Genomic DNA, 25,232 nt, shown 5'->3' with positions numbered 1-25,232 from the left:
CACTAGGGATTGCATTTGCTTAGTGACAGTGGCTGCATTGTGAGCCGCCTTCAAGCTTCAGATGAGGCTTTGTGCAGTGTTGTAGCTAAGTGGATTATTCCTTGAGAATTCCAGGGCAGGGACCTAGGGCAGCAAATTTTGGTTGGCCAATCACAATTTTTTTCCCCTCTGGAGTTAACCACGTCTGGCATCCATCCTGAGAAGATTGGAAGGGATTTTGTGCATCTTTGGGGCAGGAGTAGCACTACCAGTCCTTGTCTAGCATGATGCTTCACCAAGAAGTAATCATATAAACTATATGATTATAGTGTGCAGTGTTGTAGCTAAGTGGATTATTCCTTGAGAATTCCAGGGCAGGGACCTAGGGCAGCAAATTTTGGTTGGCCAATCACAATTTTTTTCCCCTCTGGAGTTAACCACGTTTGGCGTCCATCCTGAGAAGATTGGAAGGGATTTTGTCCATCTTTGGGGCGGGAGTAGCACTACCAGTCCTTGTCTAGCATGATGGTTCACCAAGAAGTAATTATATAAACTATATTTTTATCTCACAATTATCTTTTAATGTTGACCTGATAGTTTCAACCAACCATTGTTAAAAAATAAAAGACAAATTCAATAGTTAGTTGAAACTACCCCATTAACATTATAGTAACTTGCAAAATAAAAATGAGGTATATAGCATTACTTTTTACTAAATGAGCCAAATTCGTGTCTGGTATTGGTTCTCACCGTCTCAAATGGGTGAATAAGAGCTCTGAAAAATAAGAATAAGACCTTGCGGTTTTTATTTGCTCCTATTAGTGTTAAAATAAATGGAGAGCTAAAAGTTAAAACATGCTAACTTCAATACAAGAATAGCTTCTCCTAATTGGCGCACAAATTATTTAACATGAAATGCAACATTAAAGACATTCCAACCGAATTTGGCTTAGTTGCTCTGAAAAAACTACAGTATGTTGTAAGGCCATGTTTTCCCAAAATTTTTTAAAAATCTCCTTAGAATTTTTGAAAATTAGAATATGCCCTCCAAATTTTTTTATTTTTTACTTTTGCCCCCACCCAAACTATAAATGCTAGTTCCGCCCATGTACACCACTTAACCTGCAAGTCTGCAACCTGTACATGCATTATAGTTTTAAAATGAATATGTTTAAAGACAACACTTTCAGTTTAAATTAATAGTAGCTTATTTGCAAGTAATAAAGGAAAATATTTGTAAGGTCGACAGTTGAGGTTGTTAGGACGTGAACTCTCGACGTAATTGCTAACTATTGTGCAACGCCCTGTAAATTTCTTCACAAGAAGGAATTATGAATCCAAAGTTTTCAGGTATTAAGACAACTACAGTCGCCACAATAAGTAGCAATAGGAATTTCTTCCAAATGCCAGGACTTTATGCTCCACAGGTGATTTTATTTTCCTTTCTCATTTCTCATATAATTATTAGAACATAAAATAAACGATTAAATTCATATTTTTCTGTCAACTCAAGTTTTTTGGATAAATAATAATTTAAATGATTAAATTCACTATGAACTGGTTGCCAAGCTATAGCCAGGAATCTTATCAAGACTTCTCTGCTTCATAACCTCTCTTTACCCTTTCAACCTCTTTCCACAAACCTCTGCTGGCATAGATATTTGATAAAACCACATAAACCCCATCATTCCAAGGTTCCAATTCTTGCAAGTGCTTAGCCACCCACTCCCCCATCGTCACATTCCTATACTTCTCACAGGCACCCATCAAACACCCCCATACTACTGAGTTCGCCTTCATCGGCATCCCCTCTATCATTTCTCTAGCCTCCTCGAACAACCCTGCACGGCCAAGCAAATCCACCATGCACCCGTAATGTTGCAATTGGGGCATTATCCCATAAACATTCTTCATCGTATCGAAGTAATGTTTTCCCCCTTGCACCGTCCCACCATGCACGCAAGCGCTAAGCACCCCAACAAAAGTCACGTGGTTTGGCATCACTCCTGCCTCTCTATGCACCGGAAGCTTTCTAGTGCTTCATCCACATGCCCATGCATCGCATAACCCACAATCATGGATGTCCAAGACGATACATTTCTTTGCTCCATCCTCGAAAATACTTTGTATGCCAAGTCCATCCGACCACATTTTCCATACATGTCTATAAGCGAATTCAACATCAAAATGTCTGGTTTTTCAATGGGTTTAGCTTGGAAAGCGCATTTATGCAATTGAAGAGCCAAACCCAAGTCCCCAAGACTTCCACAAGCCGATATTACACTAACCAGAGTCACGTCATCTGGAAGGAACCCACATTTCCTTAGCTCCGCGAACATTTCTATCGCTTCTTTGGCACGCCCACCTTGAGAAAGGCCTCCTATAATTGCATTCCAAGAACCCAACTTTCTCTCACGGTTTTGCTCAAACACCTTATGCGCATTTTCAAATTCTCCCGCTTTTGAGTACAAGTTGATGAACCCACTCTCACAGTATTCGTTGGACTCCAGCCCGAGCCTTATGGCCACAGAATGAAGCTGTTGACCAATCTCAGTGGCAAAAAGTTGACACACGGCTTTCAAGATGATTGGAAGCGTATAAGAATCGGGCAAGACCCCGGCTCGTGACATGGCAACGTAGACACAAAGCGCTTTGCTAGGAGCATCTCGCCTGGTGTATGATCTTATAATGTTGTTCCAATGAAATGGTGCAGGGTACAAATCTAGGAGTTGGGTCCGGAGAATATGTGCATAAATTTGATGAACTTCTAGTAAGTTACTGCAATTTGGCAATTGGGTCGCAATGATTTTTGCTGGATCTTGAGTTGAGTCATAGGGTCCCACGTTTGTTGGAGATTCAGCATTGAATTGAGTGTCAAAGGGGGCGCTACTAGTTGTTGAGAGGCTTTGATTGAGATGGGAAAAATTTGTGAGGAATTTGGGTGGCTGTGATTTAGAAAGCCTGAGCAGGAGGGGCTGAATGGAGCTCATAAATCTAGTAGGAGTAAATTACCTGGCAGTGCAACCTAGGTACTGAACTGAAGGCTGCATCAGCCAAAAAGAAAAACAACTTGAGTGTGAGCTGAATTTTGTACCCAAAAAAGGCAAGGAAAGGCGGAAACTACTGAATAGCCTAAAAAAAAAGGCATAACCAAACCACAAAATGATCTTAAAAGGCAAACTAATAGATTGGTGCCAGCTCTGAAAGCTCACAACTTCACATAGAAAAAATTTAACAAATCAAACAAACTGATACCTAAAACAATTCAAACTTAGCTTTTCTAGCCAACGTGTATGGTGCATCTAATTTATCTAAAGCTGAGAGTCCCTGCTCGGTTACCTATTCAAAAAACACATACAGTCTCCTGACACGTTACAAACAACTCATATAGGCTTCCTAGTCTCATGCACAGTATATAGCGAAGGAAGTGAAACAGAATAAGTCATCAGCTTCAAAGCCATAGTACGCTACTACTTACCCTATAGATGCATTGTAGTTTCAAGCCCACTGCACCACTTAAATGAATATTGGTTTAAGACAACATTTCTAATTGACGAGCATGTATAGCACGAGCAGCAAATGAGAAATAGTAGCTTATTTGCAACTAATAAAGGAAAATAGTACATTGGTAAGCAAACAAAAATAATATCCTCATACAACCGCTTCAAAGAGCTAGGATTCGTTTTTGCAACTACAAGCTGATTGAGCAATAAGACAAGTGACACTAAGAACTCGTTTACTACGAGTCCAACCAAGAAGGAGAGAGAAGCAAAGAAAGAAAGAAAGCTAATTAACGCCCCCTTTCAAACCCAATACGAGTTCTACTGGAACCTCCTCCTCCTTCATAGCCATCTCTCATTGAAGACCCTGCGCTTGCTTTCATTGTCCCTCCAGTACCAACTTTCTCGAGGGCTTTCTTACCCTTCTTCACCTCTGTCAAGAACTGATCCAGTCCAAATGGATCAGCCTCTTCAGCCACCTTCTCAAACTCAACTGGCCCATCTCTTGGAGCGGCTTTTTCAGCAGCACCTGTAAAGCCCCTGTCAGGCTTGAAGCGATCAGTCTTCATGATATTCTCCAACTGCTCATCTGCACCTCCATACATCTCAGCATCGGCATCTTTCTTTGGCCTGTAAAGGGTTGACAGTGTTGGCTGAGCAGTAAACAAACCCTTGTCATACACATTGTACTGGTCATCAGTGGCAAATCCAGAGTCCATCCCTTTCTCCTGGTTGAACAGTCTTTGGTCATACATAACCTCTCCTCCTCTTCCTGCTCCAGTAGAAGCCATGCCAAGAGCAACCTTCTCACTGATATCACGATCTCTATCTCTTGTGATCTTGCTCTTCTTTCCCATCGCAGCATCCTTGGCCTCCAACCTTCTCTCCCTCTCCCTCTCTCGGCGCCGCTCCTCGCGAATTTTCTCGCGTCGAACTCGTTCTTCCCTTTCCTCCCTACTCTCCTTTGGGAAATCCTTCTCTTTGTCCCTAGCAGGCTCATAATCAACTCTCATATCAGAACTGTCCATGGCTCTCTTCTCAGAATGGATTGGAATAGCCGCCGGGGGTGCCACACCAGTTCTCTCAGCACGTGCTTTTTCAGCAAGCGCCCTCAGTTCCTGCTCTTTCCTTTCCTTCTCCTTCATCATCATCTCCTTTTGAACCTTTGATCTCATGGCTACTGCTTCTCGAGCCTTCTGCTCTGCAACATACAAAGCTTCTGAAAGCTTTGCAAAGTTATCATTGATCTGAACATCTTGAAGGCCTCTACCATCAGCTGCAAGACGCTTATCAAGTGGGATCGTATAACCTTTCGGGTTCTTCCAATTTGAAATACAAGGTGGGATCTTCCAATCTTGTTGATCCTTCACAGTCACAGGCCGAGGAGGAGAATGCATCACCGGCACAGGCGGGGACCCTGAAGCCTTTGGGACGCGCTTATGCTTGAACTTAGGAGGTTCAAGTGGATCCACAGGCATCTGCATCATACTGATTATCCTCTCCTTAGCACCTGAGTTGAATGCTGCCGATTGCTGTGATGGCTTATACTTGATAAACTTTGTTTCAGTGGACTGCTTTGGTACATTTTTTGGCTGTGCCGCACTCAATCTCACATTCACAATCTTTTCAAGTGCAGCTTTTGTCTCTTGTGTAGTCTCCTCAATCTCTTTCTGAATCTCCTCATCAGCTTCTGTCTCGTCACTATCATTCTTCAGAACCTTTGGTATCAGATCTTTATGCTGCGAGTAAACAATCTTCTTCGCATTCTCATTCTGCTTCACAATCGCATCATAGGCAACATTGCCATGGGCATCAACAGTAACAGGAAGAATCTTCGATCCGGGCTTTGATGATCTGTCCCTACCCATGTCGAGAGGATACTGAGCTACGTGAATCTCTGGAAATGCGCCCCCATCCCCAAAATCCTCTACCTTTCGAGGAACAAAACCCGCACGCTTCAAGTAAGGAGGCACAGGATTGAGCTTGACAACAGAGGATTTTTCCGCCTCAGAGGAACTAAATCTCTGCTTGAACCATGGATCATTGGAGTGATCATAAATTGAAGTTGTGGTTGATTTCGCAGCCGGAAGAAGTTCCTTCAAAGCCGCCATGTTAATAAGCTATTCAATATCGAAAAACCCAATAGAGCTTCAATGGTGAGGACCTGCAAATAAACCCCCAAAAATAATGGAAAATCAATTCGTGCAGAGATGCAAGTAGATAGTAAACCTTTCATCAGGAAAATATATAACCCAAAACTCATTTGTAACAACAGAATCCGACTAGTTCTATTTCTATTAGGCACGAGCTAGGGGTGTAAACAAGCCGAGCTTGGCTTGTCCGGGCTCGGCTCCTTTACTTTGAGGCCAGGCTCGAGCTCGAGCTCGACACGAGCCTAGAAATGTTGCTCGAGCTCGGCTCGATAGGGTTGGAACCCTATTCGAGCTCGAGCTCAAGCCCAATTAATTTTGGGATGTATATGTACATGTATTTGGCAAAAATGATTCAATCCTAGAATTCAATATTATGTGAAAGACCAACACCCACCTGTTTAATAAGACAAAGATACTTTTTCTGCTCTAATTTCATCAAACACAAACAATAATTCAGTAAAAAACAGAAACCCCAATACCTATCTATCCAAAAATATTTACACATTTTTCTGGTCAACCAAACAAACACATCAAACGGCAAAACCCCAAACCACCCACCACCCAAGAAGAAACGGAGAAAAAAAAACCCAAAAAGAAAAGAAAAACCCACAAATCTTATCACCTCCTCCGCCTCCGATCCGCGGCGTACTGCAAGAGTGAAACGACCTCCGAGAGCGGCGTGGACAGCGGGGTTGGCAGCGGCAAGTTCCTGGAAACCGGGCACGAGCCGTTCAGCTTCAGCCAGGCGTCGAGGTGTGTGGTTGCTGCGGTGGTGGTGGTTGTTGCTGTTGGGGGCACTGGGGGAGTGGTGGGAGCGGCAACAGAGATAGGAGGCGAGGAGGATGGTGGAGACTGTGAGAGGAGAGTCGAGAGAATGGAGAGATCAGAGATGATAGTTAGGTTAAATTTGGGTTCTCTATATATATATATAAAACCAAAGAATAACCGAAGAAACTTCTCCTAAATCCATTCGGCTTAAAATTCCCCAAAAAATTCAACACATCGACCAAGGAAATTGGTACTCAACAAAAATCAACCTTCCATCCGAAAATCAATCATCCAAATTCCGTAAAAATTAAAGAAATCACAAAATTAGAACCAAACCCATATCGGTTACCCAATGACAAACAAAATATACCCAAAAATTCTTACCCATGTTTTAAATCAAACAAAAAAAACCACAAAATCTTACTATAATCGGTCCTAACAAGAAAACCCATCAAGATTTCAGCCCAACAAATCCTATATCCATTCAGCCTACCTCAAATGTCAGGTTAGGGTAGTGGTCGGCCTGCCAGTTTTTGTATGATCAGCCCTGATTCTTCTTCGTGGTGGCAGGGGCGGTGGATTGTGGCCGCGCTGGATGGGTGACTGGCGGCGAATTTGGGCGGCAGCCGGATATGGGGGGGGGGGGGGAGAAAGAGAGAGAGAGAGAGAGAGAGGAATGGGAGAGAGAAGGCTGGGTAACGATGTGGGTGGGAAGGGGGTACGCGTTTTTCTTTTTCTTTTTTAATAAAAAGGCTGGTTAACCCGGTTGGGTTAACAAGCCTGTAGGAGAACCCGGTTGGGTTAACAAGCCTATTGGGAGAAAGAGAGAGAGAGGGGAATGGAAGAGAGAAGGCCGGATAAGAGCATTCCCAGCAGCTACCCGATCATATTCCTCAAATTTAAGGATCCAAACTACTTTTTACTTCCTTATATCAATTTACTCCCCAATAGCTTCCTTAAATACTTCCCTATATCATTAAAATATTATATTTTTATTTTACTTTTTTTATATTTTATTCCTTTAATTTATACTTTCTCTCTCCTTCATATTTACTTCTTCTTTCTTTCCGATGCAGCGCAGCACAGCAGCAACCCATTTCTTCTTCCCGTAATTTCTTCCTTTTCTTCTTCTCCCAACAAGGAAGCTAATGTCCTCACTCCTGTCCCTGTGATCCTCTTGCACCCAACCACCTCAAATTTCTTCAATTTCCAACACCCCCTCGCGATCGCTATCAACCCCATGTCGTCCAACTCCGCCGAGTTCTTTATCGACAGCGACTCCAGCCCCTCGCACAACGTGACACCATCCAACTGCGACCCAATCGGCGCTCACATACCTTGACGCCTTGTGTCTTTGATTTGATTTATGGGTTTCTTTGGTTTGATTTGATTTATGGGTCTGAAATCTCTGGTCTGAAATCCCTAAAATCTCTGATTCGGTATGAAATATCTCGTTTGATCGATCTGGGTTTCTGGTTTGATCGTTTGGTGGTGCGAGAGAGAGAAAGAGAGGTGAGAAAGAGACGTCTGGTTTGATCTCTGGTTTGGTGGTGCGAGAGAGAGAAAGAGAGGTGAGAGAGACGTGAGACGGGAGGAGAGAGGAGAGAGAATATTTTTTTTCTAATTTAATAAGCATGTGGATCGCTACAGTTGAACCCAAAACATTGGGTTCAACTGTAGCAGCTGATGGTTTAAGGAACCATATAGGGAATCTGCTGTGGGACGTTTTTTGCAATTTTTTAGACATATTCCCTAAATTTAGGGAACAGACTCCCTTATAGGGAGTCTGCTGGGAATGCTCTAACAATGTGGGTGGGAGGGGTACGCGTTTTTCTTTTTCTTTTTTTAATAAAAAGGCTGGTTAACCCAGTTGGGGTTAACAAGCCTGTAGGAGAGAGAACAGATATTTCTTTTCATTTTAAAATGCTTGCCACGTGACATTTATTGCCAAAATATGGACTTTTTATTAGGGCCCGTTTGGGAGTGTGATTTCAATAAGTGCGATTTTAAAAATTGCTACTTTTTAAAATCGTACAGGTGTTTGGTAAAACATACTAAAAAATACTTTTTTTTATCAATTGAGTGTTTGGATAACATTAGCATATAATTGCAGTTTCATGACCAAATTACCAATAAGGATGAACAAGATAGAGAGAATGAAGAAAAAATAAAAAAAGAGAAAATAAAAGTTTTAATATATTTTAGGTGGGTATTCTTGGTATTTTTTTCATTCCCATTCTAAAAAAGATAGGTATTGTGTCAAATATCTTTTTAATATAAATCGTAATTTTGTTTTAAATTCGCACTTTTTCAAATAAGCACCCTATAATCAGCTTATGGAAATCGCAGATTTTTTTGCGATTTTAAAATTTGCGTTTTTAAAATCGCAATCCCAAACACCCTAAAATTGCAATTTGGTTTAAAATCGCAGATTATTTTTTTAAAAACACATTCCCAAACGCACCCTTACAAGCATTTCTCTTTCCGAATCGCTTCTCTCCCTATTTCTGTTTCTCATAAAATGACGATTTTACTACGGCTCCGGCTCTCTCAACAAATCCGGCGGTTGGGGTCCGACAAAGACGGTTTGGATCTGGTAACGTGAGACCAACTTCAAATAATTTTTATTGTTCAATTTTCTTTCCTCATTTTTGTTTTGAATCGCTTCTCTCCCTCTCTCTTTCTTTCTCAGAAAATAACAGCGATTTCACTTCGGCTCCAGCTCTCTCAACAAATCCGGCGGTTGGGCTCCAACAAAGACGATTTGGATCCTATAACGTGAGACCAACTTGAAATGATTTTAATTGTTCAACATTCTTTCCTCAGTTTTGTATGAGTTTTTCACAATTGTTTCGGTCGATTTTGTTGCACACCAACGGTGAAAGAAAGAGAGAGGAGAAGTCGCAGTCTAGGTAAGGATTTATTAAAAAAAAAAATGATTTATTTTTTAATATTATTTATTTATGTGCTTGATGAGTTTCTTTGTGGGTTTTGTAGGGATTTTTGACAATTTTTCTGGTAGGTTTTGTTTGAAACAGGTGTATCAAAGAGGTAATCATTCATAAAAATAATTAAAAAAAAAAAGTTGATTTCTTTTTTTTGTAGTGTTTATTTATGTGCTTCATTTTTTTTTTTTTTTTTTCGGTCGGTTTTGTATGAATTTTTGACGATTTTTTGGGTGGATTTTGTTTGAAACGGGTGTATGAAAGAGGCAAGGATTCATAAAAAAAAGTTGATTTCTTTTTTGGTAGAGCTTATTTATGTGCTTCATAATTTTTTTTCGTGGGTTTTGTTTGGATTTTTTTTTTGTTAGTTTGCTTGTGTTATTCCGTTTTGGAAGATGCGTTTAACAGAGATTTGGTGCGGTTCATGCACAGTAACGATGAAAGAAAGAGAAGGTGAGGGTTTACTTTCTGTTGTGCTCTCTGGGTTTCTTGAGTTTGGTGGGTTTTTCACAATTCTCTTGGTGGGTTTTGTTTGATACAGAGGTGTATCAAAGATATCAGAGTATGACTTTAATAGTTAAATTTTTTATTTTTCCTATGTGAAATTTGATGGGTTTTGTTAAATTTTTTTTTTCTTTGATTGTCCAGAGCAAAGAGGTAAGATCGAGAAATACGAGTGGATTCTCCAATAATGCTTAAATTTTCAGTGAAATGAATTGGAATGCTGAAATTTAAAAGCAGCATCCGTAAACAAAAGAAAAGTCTAAGCTATTGGTCCATGATGAGTTGTATAAAAATCTTACATATCCTTTCTCACAAACTCATATATAATCAACTTTCTATATTTACCTTATTGCAAAAAACAATTGTATCAAAATTATAAACTCCAACAAATAATGAATGTAGCACTCCATCTTTTAGGTCAAAGCAAAAATCATTGTCAACAACTTGCAATAACATTTTTGGTACATGGCCTGCAACAAATGTAGCAAAACTATATGTGTAGAAGTTAATGAAACATTTGCTTGTTTAAACTGCATGGAAACAAATGTTTTTGGACAACCACGGTATGAACAATCTACTTCTACATGACTTTTCTTTAATTTGGAAATATAAAATGAACAAATTTTATACTTTTAACATCATATCCCTAAATTTTTTTCTTCTATGTTTTATGATATGATTTTAGATGTCATGTACATGTGAAATTACATGATGCAACTGGTTTGTTAGTCGCATCTTTGTTTGGCGAAGATGCAAAAAAGTTCTTCCAATGCTCAGCAAATAAATTAATGTAATACAGCACCGAGAAAAAAATCAAAATTAAAATTGTCATGGCTCAAAAAATATTTTTGTTACTCAATATTATGAATATACGTTATCAATATCTTCCACTTTTTTAATAGTACCAACAAATACCTTCAACTTCTTGTCGAACCTTTACAACATGAATTTTCCTCATTGTTTTTATGATTCATCAAACCTATCTTACTTTTATTCTCCTATAAATAAGAGGGCATTACTGATATAGAAAGTCTTGCAAGACTTTATTCAAACCAACAATTCATTATTCGGCTAAGAATTACATTGATTGATGGACGTGAAGGACCATGCCAAAGATTCAATATTACTACTGTTGAAGAGCTATCAAACGAAGATTGATCGATTTCCACAAGCGAATGATTTTGTGTGCTATGTAAATTAACTATTTCTCATATTTTAACACTGAGAACCAAGCACGTGCATTGCTAGTGCTATCCCCACTAGTATATATATATATGTGTGTGTGTGTGTGTTTATATAATATTTACATATATATAAACACATATGCATAAATAACAAAAAAACAAAGGTATATAATATATTTGTTATTATTGAGTAATGTTTACTATATATTGTTATTTGTTACTTATTAAAAAATATACGAGTCGAGCCTAATAAACAAGACGAGCCTTATATGAGCTTGCTCACGAGTTTAGCCGAGTCGAACCGAGCTTGCTTCATTTAATATTCGAGCCAAGATTCGTGTTCACAAAACACTTCATTTAATATTTGAGTCGAGCACGAGTTTAGCCCGAATTCACTCGCAAGCGGCTTGCTCTCTTAACACCCTTAGTCACAACTAGCTCCTTTTTTTTTTTCTTTTTTTTCTTTTTTTTCATTTTTCTAAAACTCATTTGCCTTCTAACTGAAGCAGAACATAAAGAGTGAATTAAAATCCATAAGTTAATTTCTTTTCTTTTTCGACCAATTCTTGGAGACCATGCAGAGCATACAAATCAGATATTTCCCATTTGCGAGCAAATAAATATATCAAACCAACTTTCACAAATAATATCAAAAGCAAACCCAATCCAAAAAAATAACACATAATTAAATAAATTTATTAAAAGAAATACCTAACTGACCAGCAATGTTGAAGCTCAAAATAATGAAATCCTAACCCTAGATCGGGGAAACAAACACCGTTTCAACGAAACACTAACCCTTAAATCAAAGGAGTGAGAGCAAGGATTGACCCTCAAAATGAGCGTGAGACGTCGTAGGCTTGATCGCCCTCTTCGAATCGAATTGGTGGCTCGATCTGCTTAGGCAAGGTCGAAGATGGGAGTGAACTTTCAAAGCGTTATCAGGTTATTTGGGAGATTAGGCAGGTTCCAAGATGGGAGTGAACCTTGCAAGCATTATGAGGTTATTGGGAGATGGGGATTTCAGGATTTGACGACAGGGCCGAAGGGTTCTAGGGAGAGGGATAAATTAGTTTTCCAAAACCTCTTGGACTACGTCGGCAGCTGCCCTTACGAACGTGGTCGAGAAAACATACTCAAATTTTTTTATTTTTTTTTATTTTTTTTAATTCATATACCTCTTCAAACTACCACCTAATTGACAATGTTTTTTCAAATTTTAATGTCTCTCTAAACTATCAAAACATTATCAAAGTACACCCCAATACTAGCAAAAATACACAAATACCCTTATAAATTTCTCAATAAGACAAAAATACATTTATAAATTTTTTTAAAAAATTAATTAATTTTTTTTTAAAAAAAAGATTTTTTTTTAAAAAAACGGAAATGCTTTTTTTTTTTTTAAACCAAATTTTTTATTAAAAATAAACGATTTTTTTTTTTAAATTATGTTTTAAAAAACGAAAAATTTTATTTTTTTTAAATGAAAATTTTCAATTTTTTAAAATTTTTAAAATTTGGATTTTATATTTTCTTTTTTCTTTTTGGGTTTTTTCTCAAAGTTTTAGTATTTTTTGTTTTTATTTTACTAAGAGTAGTTTCGTCATTGGGGGACATTGACAATGTTTTTGTAGTTTTGGGGGACATTGTCACAATTAAAAGTTTGGGATAAACATTGTCAATTAAGTAGTAGTTGGAGGGAGTATATGGACTTTACCCCATTTTTTTTAATCAAATAGGGTCACATCAGTAATTTAACACGGATGGAAATCCACAACAATTAATGGCCTATAGTTGAAAAATAATAAAAATCATTATTTCATCTTATTTTTCACCAATTTCATATTATGAATTGGCGAATCCATCATTAAATTTATGTGAAATCCACATAAGTCTATGAATTCGTTTGTTTCGGCGTAAAATGATTTTTGAAAAATATATTTTGTATTTTTTAGTGTTTTGTGCAATGTAAAATAAAAGTCAACATAAAATATTTCTCGGTTTTAATGAAAAAAGCCTCTTTAAATTATGAAAAATGGTTTCCATTTTTTTAAACCATAAACCATTTTATGAGTTTGAGTATATGATTTTCAAATCGACAAACCCATCCAAGACGTTGCTGGGACCCAGTTGGGACACCGGTGGGACATGGTCAAAACCCACTTAGACCTAGACAGAACTCAACCAAGGCATCATTGATACCTGGTTATAACACTGCTGATACCTAACCGGGACCCGCCGAGACTCAACCAGGACTCGATTAGGACATTGTCGGGACTTAATCGGGACCCCACCAATACCTAATTGAGACACTGTCGGGACTTCGCTAAGACATCTCTAGGACCCGACAAAGACATCGTCAAGACCTGGTTAGAACACTGTTGAGACCTAACCGAAGCCCCCATCGAGACCCAACCAAGACTTGGTCAGGACCTCGTTGGGACTCAATTGGGACTATCTCATACCAGATTGAGACACTGTCGGGACCCTGCCAAGACCCAACCAAGATTGAGTTAGGAGCTTGCTGGGCTCAATTGGTATTCGCTAATGCCTGATCGAGACTCCATCGGGACCTTGCCGAGACACTGTTAGGACTCGGTTGGGACCCCGTAGTGACATGACCAAGACTCAATTAGGACACCATCGATACTCGTTTGGGACCTGACTAGGACACTATTAGGACTCAGTTTGGACTCGACCGGGATACCAATGGGACTCGGTCATGACTCACTGGGACATCGTAGAAACCTAGTCATGACAATGCCAAGACTTGGTTAGGACACTATCGAGACTTAATAATGACATTTTCGGAATTTTAAATTTAATATAATTCAATGATATATATAGTGATTTCGTGCCAAATATTGAAAAACGTTTTACATTTTCCGATGGAAGATATTTTACATCAAAATAAACGGAGCATAAATTTATTGGATTTGCAAAAAGATACCTCCATTTAAAAATGAGGACAAGTTTCCTTTAGGCAATACCCTTATTCCGTATTTGCACTTTGTAGAGATCAAAATTTAGAATTCGCATTTGCATATGCTCTTTTGCATAATCCAGCCATAACCGCAACTTGTGATCTTTTCTTTTCTTTTCTTTTCTTTTTTTTTTTTTTTCTTTTTTTTTTTTTTAAATTTTTATAAAAAAAAATCTTTGTATGAGCTTTTAGATGAGCTTAATCCAATTTTTAAATTAAATATACTTGTAAATTGTTATATAAAATACAAATAAAGCTGTAAACATTTGGTAATACAAACATTTATAAACTAAACTATAATATGAAAAAAAACATCTATTTACAAACTTTGGACAATACAACTAAATTAAAAATCAGTTGCCCTACTAATTTTCCTAAAACGACGTTGTTTTAGTTTAATAAAACAATTTTCATTTTTTTTAATATATTCGCATCCATATATGAATGTGCAAATTGTAAATTTGCCTGTAACTCATGTAAAAGTGTAAAACGGAGTGGTCTTTAACCGCCTGCTTGAACACCATCAACCAAGATTGGGCTACTATTAATTACCACTCTAACCAAAGCCTTGGGATTAGCATTTTATATATATAGTAACTCGGTATAAGTATTTTTTAGATTTCGAGATAAATATATGACAAGTAAATCACGAAGGGATAACCACTATCTGCCCATTTATCCTATTATTACACTTTTTTTTTTTCTTTATGTTTTTAAAAGTAACAATTTTGGATATTCCTTTCATTCTCCCTTTTGTTTTTTTTTTTAAAAAATAAAAACATTAATAAACTCAAACATAAATGTCATATTTAAATAAATTTTCAAACAAAAAACTAAAAATATCATCTAAAAGGTATTAAGAAGTGGAGTGAATTTTGAATTAAGATTATTTCTGATCGAGGAGAAATTAGAGACTTTTTAATTATTAATTGTGGCATTTTATTTTAAAATTAATAATTTATAAAATATTAGCTGCTTTTGTTTAACCAATATATTAAATATTAATTTTTATTTTATAAAAATTTAAATAATTTTATAAACCACTAAATTAAAAATAAAAGGCTACAATTAGAGAATGTTGAATTTCTTCCTAATTGAAGGGATCCAGATCCGTGAATTCTCACCCACATTGTTATATCCGAAGACCTCAAAATCACTAAAGTCCTTCCAATAAGATCACACCACCTTGCAAACCACGTAGTCCACAACCAATTAAATGACGAGGAATGTCCGCGTAGGCAATAATCGTTTGCCACGAGTAAATAAAAAGGATGCTCCCGTCATTTTGTTAGATACATGGGACACATCATTGTCATTTAAGATAATAGGGGCAGTTTCGTAGTTCTCACAAATCAAACTCGCCGCTCCGAAGTCTTCTCAACGCACGACCTACAAAAACCCCCTCACACAGTCTCTCCCTCTCTCTCGCTCTCTCTCGCACTAAGTCAGCTCGATTTGCCATCAATGGAGGGCTCGGAGACCTCCAAAGGAACAACCCTGAGATACGCTTTTGGAAATGTCCTCTCCTTCTTCATCCTCGTCCTGATCGGCGTTCTGGCCTTCTCGATCCGTCTCTTCTCTGTAAGCTATCTGATCCTTAACCTTCCTCACTTTCCTTCTAGATCCGATCTTTTCTCAGTCATCAATTTTGAAGTCTTTCCGTTTGGCTGTTGCGAAAATGAAGGAAATGGAAGTAAAACGGAATTTACAGTCGGTCACACAAACTTTCTCTTGAGTAATTTCATCCGTGTCTTATGGTTTTGGAAATGCTGTAGGCCATTTAGTGATAGATTGTATATAACTTAGCAAAACAAAAATAGTTGCTGTATGATCAGTTTGCTGGAGGCTTTTTCCGTACTACTGAGGCCTGACCTAAATTTGAATTTTGTTCGTATTCTTACATTTTGTCAGCAACCAAATGGAGTGTAGCCGTGTCTTTCTAGATTTTTTCTTTTCTTTTTATGCGTGTAGCTAGCGCTCGCTGTAACATTGTTCTGTTGAATAACTTGCAGGTTATAAAGTATGAGAGTGTGATTCACGAATTCGATCCTTATTTCAATTATAGAGTCACTCAGGTTTGTTTTCCGCCAAGTGGAACCTTTGTTTTGTTTTGTTTTTTTATTTTTTTGTTTGTTAGTGTTTTATTTCTTATGTTGCGTAGGTAAGCATAATGTTTTGAATTTTCTGTTTGACTACTTGAAAACTGTTCACTACACTACTACGTTGAACTTCATTTTCTAAGTCTGCAGTGCCTGCCTCGACTTTCATTATTTTGTCATAATATAAAGCAATGTAGAAGATGACAGCCTTATTTTTCGGTTTCAGTTCCTGACAAAGAATGGAATATATGATTTTTGGAACTGGTTTGACGATCGCACCTGGTAATTTCTTTTATACATAAAAGAAGGATTCTCATTCATTATAAAAAAAAAAAAAAAGTAAAGAAAAACGAACTCTCATGCATAATTCTTGTTACACTTTTTTTCTCCTTGAGTGAAGTTCTTTAACAGTTCTAAAGTGACTTTGTTTGTTTCACTTTTCTCAAGGTATCCTCTCGGTCGTGTTATTGGCGGAACTGTTTACCCTGGATTGACATTGACTGCAGGCTCCATCTGGTGGTGGGTATTTGAGAGTTCATATTTTTTTTTTTTTTGATAAGTAAAAATTTTCAAAAATTTTGAGAGTTCATATTAAGTTAGTGGAGTGTATTTTGTGGTTCAATTTTTCTTCTGAATTCAGTGCACTTGTCTTGATATGGTTTACCCATCTTAACAATATTGAAGTAGTAGCTATGTATGAGTCTTATGTTACTAATATGCTTGAGAAATTATTCTGTGAATGTAGGATTGTGAATTCTTTAAACATTCCTCTGTCTGTGGAAACTGTTTGTGTATTTACTGCACCTATATTCTCTGCATTTGCCTCATGGGCTACTTACCTTCTGACTAAGGTATGTATTCTCACTGAAATGCGTGTCCTCAGAATTTGGATTTTATCCTCAGCTTTGATAATGATCTTATATCACCCCCACCTTTACAGGAAGTTAAGGGTGCTGGTGCTGGACTGACAGCGGCGGTTCTTTTGGCCATGGTAAATGATACAGCGGGTATTCATAACTCTGCAAGTTTTTCTTATATTTGAATTTTGTAAGACTGAGAACAGCAGCAAAACAAAATCATTTTATTTTGAGTTGTCCTAAATACTTTTGATCTATGATTGTTTTATCCTTTCTCTTTTGCTATGTATCTTTCTTTCAGTTGAGGTATCTTAATCTGAATTTCTCTTATTGTTTTCTATTAGATATTCTGATCTTAGTCTGAGTTGTGATTGTACTTGAAGAAATATGTCATGGCCTATCCCTGGAATTTTTATGAATTGTTGTATTCTATAGTTTAGAACATTGGTCTTGTAAATAGAAGAAGTTTCTCTTGAATTTGCAGAACCATTGTGTATTTTACTGGTAATTATTTGCAACACATTAATATGAACAAATGCATAATATTCACTGTACATTTTATATTTTCTTTCCAGGTTCCATCATATATATCCCGATCTGTGGCTGGCAGCTATGACAATGAAGCTGTAGCTATATTTGCTTTGATCTTTACCTTTTACCTCTATATAAAGGTTAGTGTTTGTTAAATTCCAGTATGCTCTTTTAGATTTTTGTGGTGTTGTATTTACTTCTAAAAAAAAGCTGTCTCTTAAAAAAAATAATAAGGCGTAATTTTCTAATTAATAGTTTTACCATTCTAATTTGTTTTACAAAAAAAAAGGTTTGTTTAAGAAATAGTAGGGTGTACTTGGCTGGTTAATGTTTTCCCACTGATGTTTTGTTGGGGTTTCTATATGGATTGTTGCTGACTACAAATATGTTCTTCAAGACACTGAATACAGGATCCCTCTTCTATGCCACTTTGAATGCCATAGCATACTTTTACATGGTAAGCTGTTCATCCTAATGCTATTTGAGTCCTTCTCTATGTTCACCATATTTATTTTTGTTTGCAAAAATGTTATTTCTTTCAGGTTTGCTCTTGGGGAGGCTACACCTTTATTATTAACCTTATTCCAATGCATGTTCTTCTGTGCATTGTGACTGGTCGCTTCTCTTCTCGACTATACATTGCATATTGTCCTCTTGTAAGTATCCATTGCATTCATTGTACTTGGCATGTATACAAAAAAAAAAACAACCATGCATGTATATCAAGATAGTAGAATACATGCTAAAATTGATTGGAGTGTAGTCTCTAATTCATTGCTGTCTGAACTACTAATATCACTTGAAGATCACAAATTTTCCCAGTGATTTCCTTGACTAGAAATTGAGGCTATGTCACTTGGAAAATTTTCTTCAATTCATAAATGAACTCTCTTGGTTCTCGTCCAAATTATAGCTTTTTCATTGCAGGTTGTCTTGGGAACATTGTTAGCTGCGTTAGTGCCTGTTGTTGGATTCAATGCAGTCATGACATCAGAACATTTTGCATCATTTTTGGTGAGTTGTCTTTTTCCCACTGATAATCAGCTCTGATATATATATATATATATATATATATATATATATTATTGTTGTTAAAATTTGTTTAAGCAATGATTTTCTTCTGAGTGCTTTACTTGCCTTATCTTCTGATTTTTGTTTTTTAAAGCAACCTGTTCCAGCTAGATTTGTATTAGGCACTATTGAGACTACATATCTGGGCCATGCCACTTTTAAGAGTTATAAGTCAAGACAAATTACTTCTATGATGGTATTTTGGAGGCCAACAACATCTTTGAATGGAGATGTCTTGCAAACATGGAAGAGTTTTATAAGGACTAAGAAAAAGGGACATGAAGTAGGAAGTGTTTGAAATACATCATTTAGAGATGTGACTTGAGATAAATTGTTAGATGACATTGATTCAATGTGGTCCACTGAGTCTTTTAGATTTTGTTCAGTTTGCCACAAGATTGTTCTCTTTTACTTTTGACCTTGTCCATTTTATATCATGTGGCTTTTATTTCTTTCTATCTTGATTTCTTGTTACTAATTTAATCTGCAGGTTTTCATTATTATCCATGTGGTGGCTGTTGTGCATTATATCAAAGGGATTCTCTCTCCAAAAATGTTCAAAGTTGCTGTTACCTTTGTTATATCTATTGGCCTGTAAGCTTCCATTATTTAGTTTCTTTAATATATTCATAATATGGCAGAAAACAAATTTGATTACCGCTCCTTTTGCATTATCTACTCTTCAGGGTAGTGGGCTTTGCTGTGCTAGCAGTACTTGTAGCAATGGTAGCTTCAAGTCCGACAAAGGGATGGAGTGGACGAAGTTTGAGTCTACTTGATCCGTAAGTACCTAGTTCACACTTTACATGTCTTATTTATTTAGTTGCTCGACTCTCCTGTAATGATATAATTATGATAGCAATAGAAGTCATAATTAGAGTTAAGTGCAAGCTGATTCCCAATTGAATTGACTGTCCTCTTTGGTTGGTGCAGTTTGTTTTCATGAGTAGGCTTTGTCTGCTCTTGAGTTACTAATACATCGAACTTGAACACCCCTCCCCCACCCCCGCGCCTGCCAAAAAATCCTCCATAGGCAGTGTAGCCCCTTCTTTCTCTTTGAGATGTAAACGAACTGTTTGGCCTATTTGTAGCACTATTGCTTTTCTCATAATTTTGCGGAATAATGTTATTATGGCTTTGATATTTGTAGTTATAAATCAACATTGTTTATTTTATTTTTATTTTTTTTCACTGCGTTCTGACAGAACATATGCAAGCAAGTACATACCAATTATTGCTAGTGTTAGTGAGCATCAACCACCTACTTGGCCTTCTTATTTTATGGACATTAACGTCTTGGCATTCTTGGTTCCTGCTGGCATTGTTGTAAGTTTTGAATTTTCAATTCAAGTTTGCTTGATTTGGTATGTACTTATACATCTAACATGGTCTGCTTACTTGCTAGGCGTGCTTCTCACCACTGTCTGATGCAAGCTCCTTTGCGGTCCTTTATATTGTCACATCAGTTTATTTTTCTGGAGTCATGGTGAGATAATTTTGAGATAGCCGATGTCTTTATGTCTTCCTTCCTCTTCTTATATATTTATGTCTCTCATCATTGTTTCCGCTAATTTTTACAGGTACGTCTTATGCTTGTACTTGCTCCAGCAGCATGCATCATGTCTGGAATTGCTCTCTCAGGAGCGTTTGATGTTTTCACACGATCGATCAAATTTCAGTTACCTGGAGTAGCGGGAAATTCTCAAACTGATGTAAGCTTGTTTTCTTTACACTATACTGCTTGCATTCTTCTGGCCCCACTTAATAAGTTTAATCAGGCTAAAGTTCTTTTTCTTTTTTTGACCATTAAGGCAGGGGATTCTAGTTCTGATAGTGTTGTTGCACAGAAAGATGTGGTAAAGACTGAAAAAAGTGAGGATGCAGTAAAGGAACGACCCTCAAAAAAGAATAGGAAGAAGGAAAAGGAGCATGTGGAAAAGCCTTCCGTTAAGTCCCAAATTAAGAAGAGGCTACTGGTCTTACCTTTGGAAGCATCTGTTATCGCTATTCTCTTGCTTGTGTTGCTGGGTGCTTTCTATGTGGTATTGGATTTGTTTTCTTTCTTCATCAATAGTAATCTTTTTGTTAAGAATCTATTTTATTCCTTTTCCTGCTTTTTAGCTGAATGAATATATACTTATAGATTCAATTAATATCAATTAAACTCGTAACTACTTTCAATTATATGTCAACCCATTTTTTCATGTAGAATGATTCTGAAGTTTTGCACATTACTACTCTCTGTTGCTTATTATAAAGAAAAATGTTAATTTTTTTCTTAAGTTTCCTTTGAATGTGAATAGTAGCATCCATCTGAAAGCTTTATATTTGACATTAAATGTCACTCTACAGGAAATTTAGAATTAATTGAAAAATCTATCTCCATTATTTTACTAATAAAAGATTATTCTTCAACCGCAAGGGGTTAGCTCAAGTGGTAAGGGCCTTGGTCTTGGTGGCATTTCCATCAAGTTCTAAGTTTCGAATTCCCTTGGGTGCAAACAATTCCTTGGGGTCAGCCCGCCGGCGAAGCCGGATTATTACCCGATCCGTGTGAAGGGGGCACTTTGTATGGGTCCGAAGTTTACCTGACAGGGTGGGTACACGAAATAGCCTTGTCTTGGAGGGGTTCCTCACCTATATATATAAAACTAATCAAAATTTATTCTTCATGTATCAACTTTTAATTTTATTAGCATTTTTTAAAGGGATACCTGCTCTATTCCTTCTCTGCTCCCCTTTCTGTTTACTAAAATATTTTTCTTAATAAAAGCGGCCTCTAATTTTGAATGACATTTCTTTTTGTAGGTTCACTCTGTCTGGGCGGCAGCAGAAGCTTATTCAGCTCCTTCTATCGTTCTAACATCTTATTCAAATGATGGTCTTCATGTTTTTGATGATTTTCGAGAGGCTTATGCATGGTTGAGCCACAACACCGAGGTGGATGATAAAGTGAGTTCAGCATCATGTATTTTCCTTTCTTTTACTGCGCTTTTCTTCTATTTAACATTTGTATGACTGACTTTGTCATTTGTTGTCATGAATCTGAAGTCTGGACTATTATTTCTTCAGTTTCTTTCTGGTATTATGGTTTAAAGTTGCAGCTGTATCATGATCTTGTTTATAATTTTAGCCTTCATGATTATACTAACTTATTATTGAGTCTTTTACTTCTCATTGCACAATATTTTTTTGAAAATATTTTCATCTTGGTTTCGATTGCAGTTATTTTCACCAATGGGCTCACTCTTAGTACTAGAAAAATCATTTTTTATGGCCAAAATGAGAAGGAAGAAAAGTTACTCGTGGAGCTTTAAATGGATAAGCTACGATAGATATAACTGCCTGGGTGAGAATAAATGGGTGGCAGATTGCTTTAAGCTCGCTTTAGGAGTGATTCTGTTGATTGCCATGGGTTTAGTCGACTATTTTTGTTTTTCAATCTAGTGTAATGTAAAATGCATGCCAATGTCTGGAGAGTAAAACTGCTTAGAGCCAACTATGTCCTAATATATATCTTGATGCAAGAATTAACTCATAATTTTTTTTTTTAATCATACTATACGTTGATGTATTTCAAGCTACATCACAAATAATGCACATGTTGGGCCTGTCTGCAATAGCAATTTGTTGCCACTAACTGCTTCTATTCAGGGTACCTGGGGTAATTGTCACCTTAATTAATGGTATTTATACAAGAATACTTGCTGGAGAATGACACGACTTCTCCACCAGATGGATTTAGTGGCCTGTATAACAGCTTATTGTGTCTGCTAATAAACTTTGATCACTAACATAGCCTCGTCTGACCAAACGAAGATATTCACTGACACTGATTGTTGCTGTATTCTTTCAGGTTGCATCTTGGTGGGACTATGGGTACCAAACTACTGCTATGGCTAATCGTACTGTCATTGTTGACAATAATACATGGAACAACACACACATTGCAACAGTTGGTACTGCCATGTCTTCTCCGGAAAAGGCAGCTTGGGAAATTTTTGACTCTTTGGATGTAAAATATGTGCTTGTTGTCTTTGGAGGTAATTTCTGTCTTGTATGCTGAGATATACCCCAAAAAAAAGGAACTTTGTTCTGATGTCTTACTTTACAGGTCTCGTTGGCTACCCCAGTGATGATATTAATAAGTTCCTGTGGATGGTCCGTATAGGAGGTGGTGTATTTCCTCATATCAAGGAGCCTGACTACCTTGTAAGTGATGATCACTACTTTCCAAAAAAAAAAAAAAGTAATAACTAACAAAATGGGTCTTGGATTTTTTTTTTGGGGGGGGCAAAGGAACTGGATGATATTGTAGCTTACTAGGTAATTCATTTGATTTAGCAAAGTGTTAACTATGTTTTCTTCTGTTTGCAGAGAGATGGTCAGTATCGGATTGATTCTGAGGCCACTCCCACCATGCTAAACTGCCTCATGTACAAACTCTCCTATTACAGGTCTGATTTTGCTGTGAAGTGAGTGGTTTCTATATGGAGAGTACATTTGTTTTGCCTGTTTAAATTTTGAATTATTATCTCTTTACAACAGGTTTGTGGAGACAGATGGTAAAGCCTTTGATAGGGTCAGGCGGACAGAAATTGGAAAGAAGTATTTCAAACTTACCCATTTCGAAGAGGTAAGTTGATCTGAACATCGAATTTTAGAAAAGTGCGCTGTGGGATATAATTAGCATTGTCTGTGATTAATATGTTTGCTGAATGTGGTGGGCTTTGAAATAAAAGCAGTTTAATCTATGCAAACGTTATGTAGTTCAGGAATCTGGTTTTCCTAACCTCTGTTATTCTTCCATACTGTCAAACCGTGGCCCCCCAGGGTGTATAACATTGCCAATAAAGCAGCTTCTTTCTTGTCACATAATTAAATACGGCCCCTTGGGCCTTTGCTAGTTTTGAGATTTGATGTGGTTAGCTCTTGTGATGTTTGCATGGATTTCTTTTCCAAAATGTTATTTTATTTTAGCAGTTTTTTTTTTTTTTAAAAAATAGAACAGGTACTATTCTCATTTTATCGTGAGGGCAACCAATGATTGATGAGCTTTACTGATCTTGGTGCAACTAGTCAAATTTATTTGAAAATTTTCTCATGTAAAGCTCCTGTTCTTTTTCTTATTGGATTTCTGTGGATTTTAATATCAATTTAGGTGTTCACAACTCATCATTGGATGGTTCGCATATACAAACTGAAACCTCCGAAGAACCGGATCAGGGGCAAGGCAAAGAAATCAAAATCGGTATGTATTATTCCTCCTTACTCAGTTATGTCTTGAGATTTGGCCCAATGTTAACAACATAACTGTTTAATTATTTTTGGTCTTGGCAGAAAGCAAGCTCTACATCGAGCAAGAAAAGAAGTGGATCAAAAAACAAGAATCCTTGGCACTGAATGTCATATTTACTTTTCTGATAGGCAATTTCTCAATTCAGTTACTGTATTTGATACATATAAAATATACCTGAGAGCCATTAGAGGAGGATTGCGCTGGCATAGTTAGGCATATTCCTTACAGAAATGCAAATGATCGGTCAAAGATTTTGTACTCTTCTTAGTCTTTTAACACTTGGGTAGAGCTGATGGGAGAGAACAATTTTGGATTAGTTGTTTGGGCTTTGTTGCCTAGGGCTACATTCAGTGTACATCTTCTATGGTCCATTGAAGGACACAGTTTGTGCCTTGTGGCATTACCAACTTCTCTTCCTGTTTTCTTTCTCTAACAAATTTAATGGGTTCGTTGCATACAACTCATCATTGTATGGTTCAGTGATGACAGAATTGACAGTCAGTCGCATCTATACGGTTATACCGTTAGCCCCAATTGCAGACCTTGGGCCCCAAAAAATTTCCCACGCTGCCCATCTGTGTAGGCTATACAGTTACAGAAAAGAACTTGTTTTGTTAAAAAACTGAATCCAGATTGTTTAATATGTTTATGCCAGATTATTCAAAGATAGCCAGGGTTCTGATTAATATAGTCTTTGTATAGAATGTGTCCTTAATGGTCACTTTTCACAGGCACGACATATATTACTGTTTAATGATCATATAACAATCACATAGAAGTTGTACATATGATTTAAAAAGTAGACACCAAAATACCATTAGAAAGTAACCACCACTACGTAAGTGCTTGCCACCGAATAATGGAGGTGATCTGTTGGAGAGGGTGAGCGCAACTTTATGATGTCACTTCAAATCACAATAACATTGTTAAAAGTCTAACTAGAGACCCATAATTCCTCTTAGCACCCACCAAATTCAATCTGGCGAAAAAAAAAAGGAGATTGAAAATCAGAAGAAGGAAGAAACTCTGACGTACTAGCAACAAGGGATGCAACCTTGGGCTTAAAAGTTGTTTATATTGGCATGGTTGTTATATTTATATTTGCTTAAAGAGTAATGATAGATGTTACTTTTGTGTTTTTTTTTTGTATTCAACTAAAATTAATATGGCTTTTAAAATTACAATTTGATCAAAATCTAATAATAATTTATTACAAATTTAATAGTAATTTTAAAAGACACGTCTATTTTGAATAAACACAAGAGAAACAAAGAAAATGTCTATCATTACTCTTATGTAAAACATGTACGGGTATTTTTAATGATGAAATAATTTTCAAATTTGCTCGAGCTCCCT

The 25,232-nt window shown here is 36.9% G+C and overlaps 2 protein-coding genes and 1 pseudogene across 3 annotated transcripts; 1 reads left to right on the top strand and 2 right to left on the bottom strand.

The window, feature by feature from the left end:
* Positions 1–1,414: 1,414 nt before the first annotated feature.
* Positions 1,415–3,022, bottom strand: LOC132165397 (pentatricopeptide repeat-containing protein At1g77170, mitochondrial-like; annotated as a pseudogene).
* Positions 3,023–3,559: 537 nt separating this feature from the next.
* On the bottom strand, positions 3,560–6,980 carry LOC132165396 (SNW/SKI-interacting protein A). 2 transcript variants are annotated; one of them, XM_059575938.1, is made up of 3 exons: positions 6,894–6,980; positions 6,255–6,484; positions 3,560–5,643 (listed from the first exon to the last, which is right to left on the bottom strand). In XM_059575938.1, the coding sequence occupies exon 3, from the start codon at positions 5,588–5,590 to the stop codon at positions 3,770–3,772; it is 1,821 nt and encodes a 606-aa protein (XP_059431921.1). In that variant the 5' UTR covers positions 5,591–5,643; positions 6,255–6,484; positions 6,894–6,980; the 3' UTR covers positions 3,560–3,769. The 2 variants fall into 2 exon arrangements, with proteins under 2 accessions (XP_059431921.1, XP_059431920.1); XM_059575937.1 differs by lacking the exon at positions 6,255–6,484.
* Positions 6,981–15,375: 8,395 nt separating this feature from the next.
* Positions 15,376–24,287, top strand: LOC132165505 (dolichyl-diphosphooligosaccharide--protein glycosyltransferase subunit STT3A). Its single transcript, XM_059576102.1, has 23 exons — positions 15,376–15,600; positions 16,032–16,094; positions 16,345–16,400; positions 16,566–16,637; positions 16,864–16,969; positions 17,059–17,109; positions 17,551–17,646; positions 17,904–17,963; positions 18,049–18,162; positions 18,434–18,520; positions 19,068–19,171; positions 19,264–19,359; positions 19,783–19,903; positions 19,983–20,063; positions 20,158–20,289; positions 20,389–20,619; positions 21,386–21,529; positions 22,434–22,620; positions 22,692–22,789; positions 22,955–23,034; positions 23,126–23,213; positions 23,739–23,828; positions 23,918–24,287. The coding sequence occupies exons 1-23, from the start codon at positions 15,484–15,486 to the stop codon at positions 23,978–23,980; spliced, it is 2,337 nt and encodes a 778-aa protein (XP_059432085.1). The 5' UTR covers positions 15,376–15,483; the 3' UTR covers positions 23,981–24,287.
* The last annotated feature ends 945 nt before the right edge of the window (positions 24,288–25,232 follow it).

Source organism: Corylus avellana, chromosome ca11, assembly GCF_901000735.1.
Source record: "Corylus avellana chromosome ca11, CavTom2PMs-1.0".
Taxonomy (NCBI): domain Eukaryota; kingdom Viridiplantae; phylum Streptophyta; class Magnoliopsida; order Fagales; family Betulaceae; genus Corylus; species Corylus avellana.
This window is presented reverse-complemented; position numbering and strand designations above follow the sequence as displayed.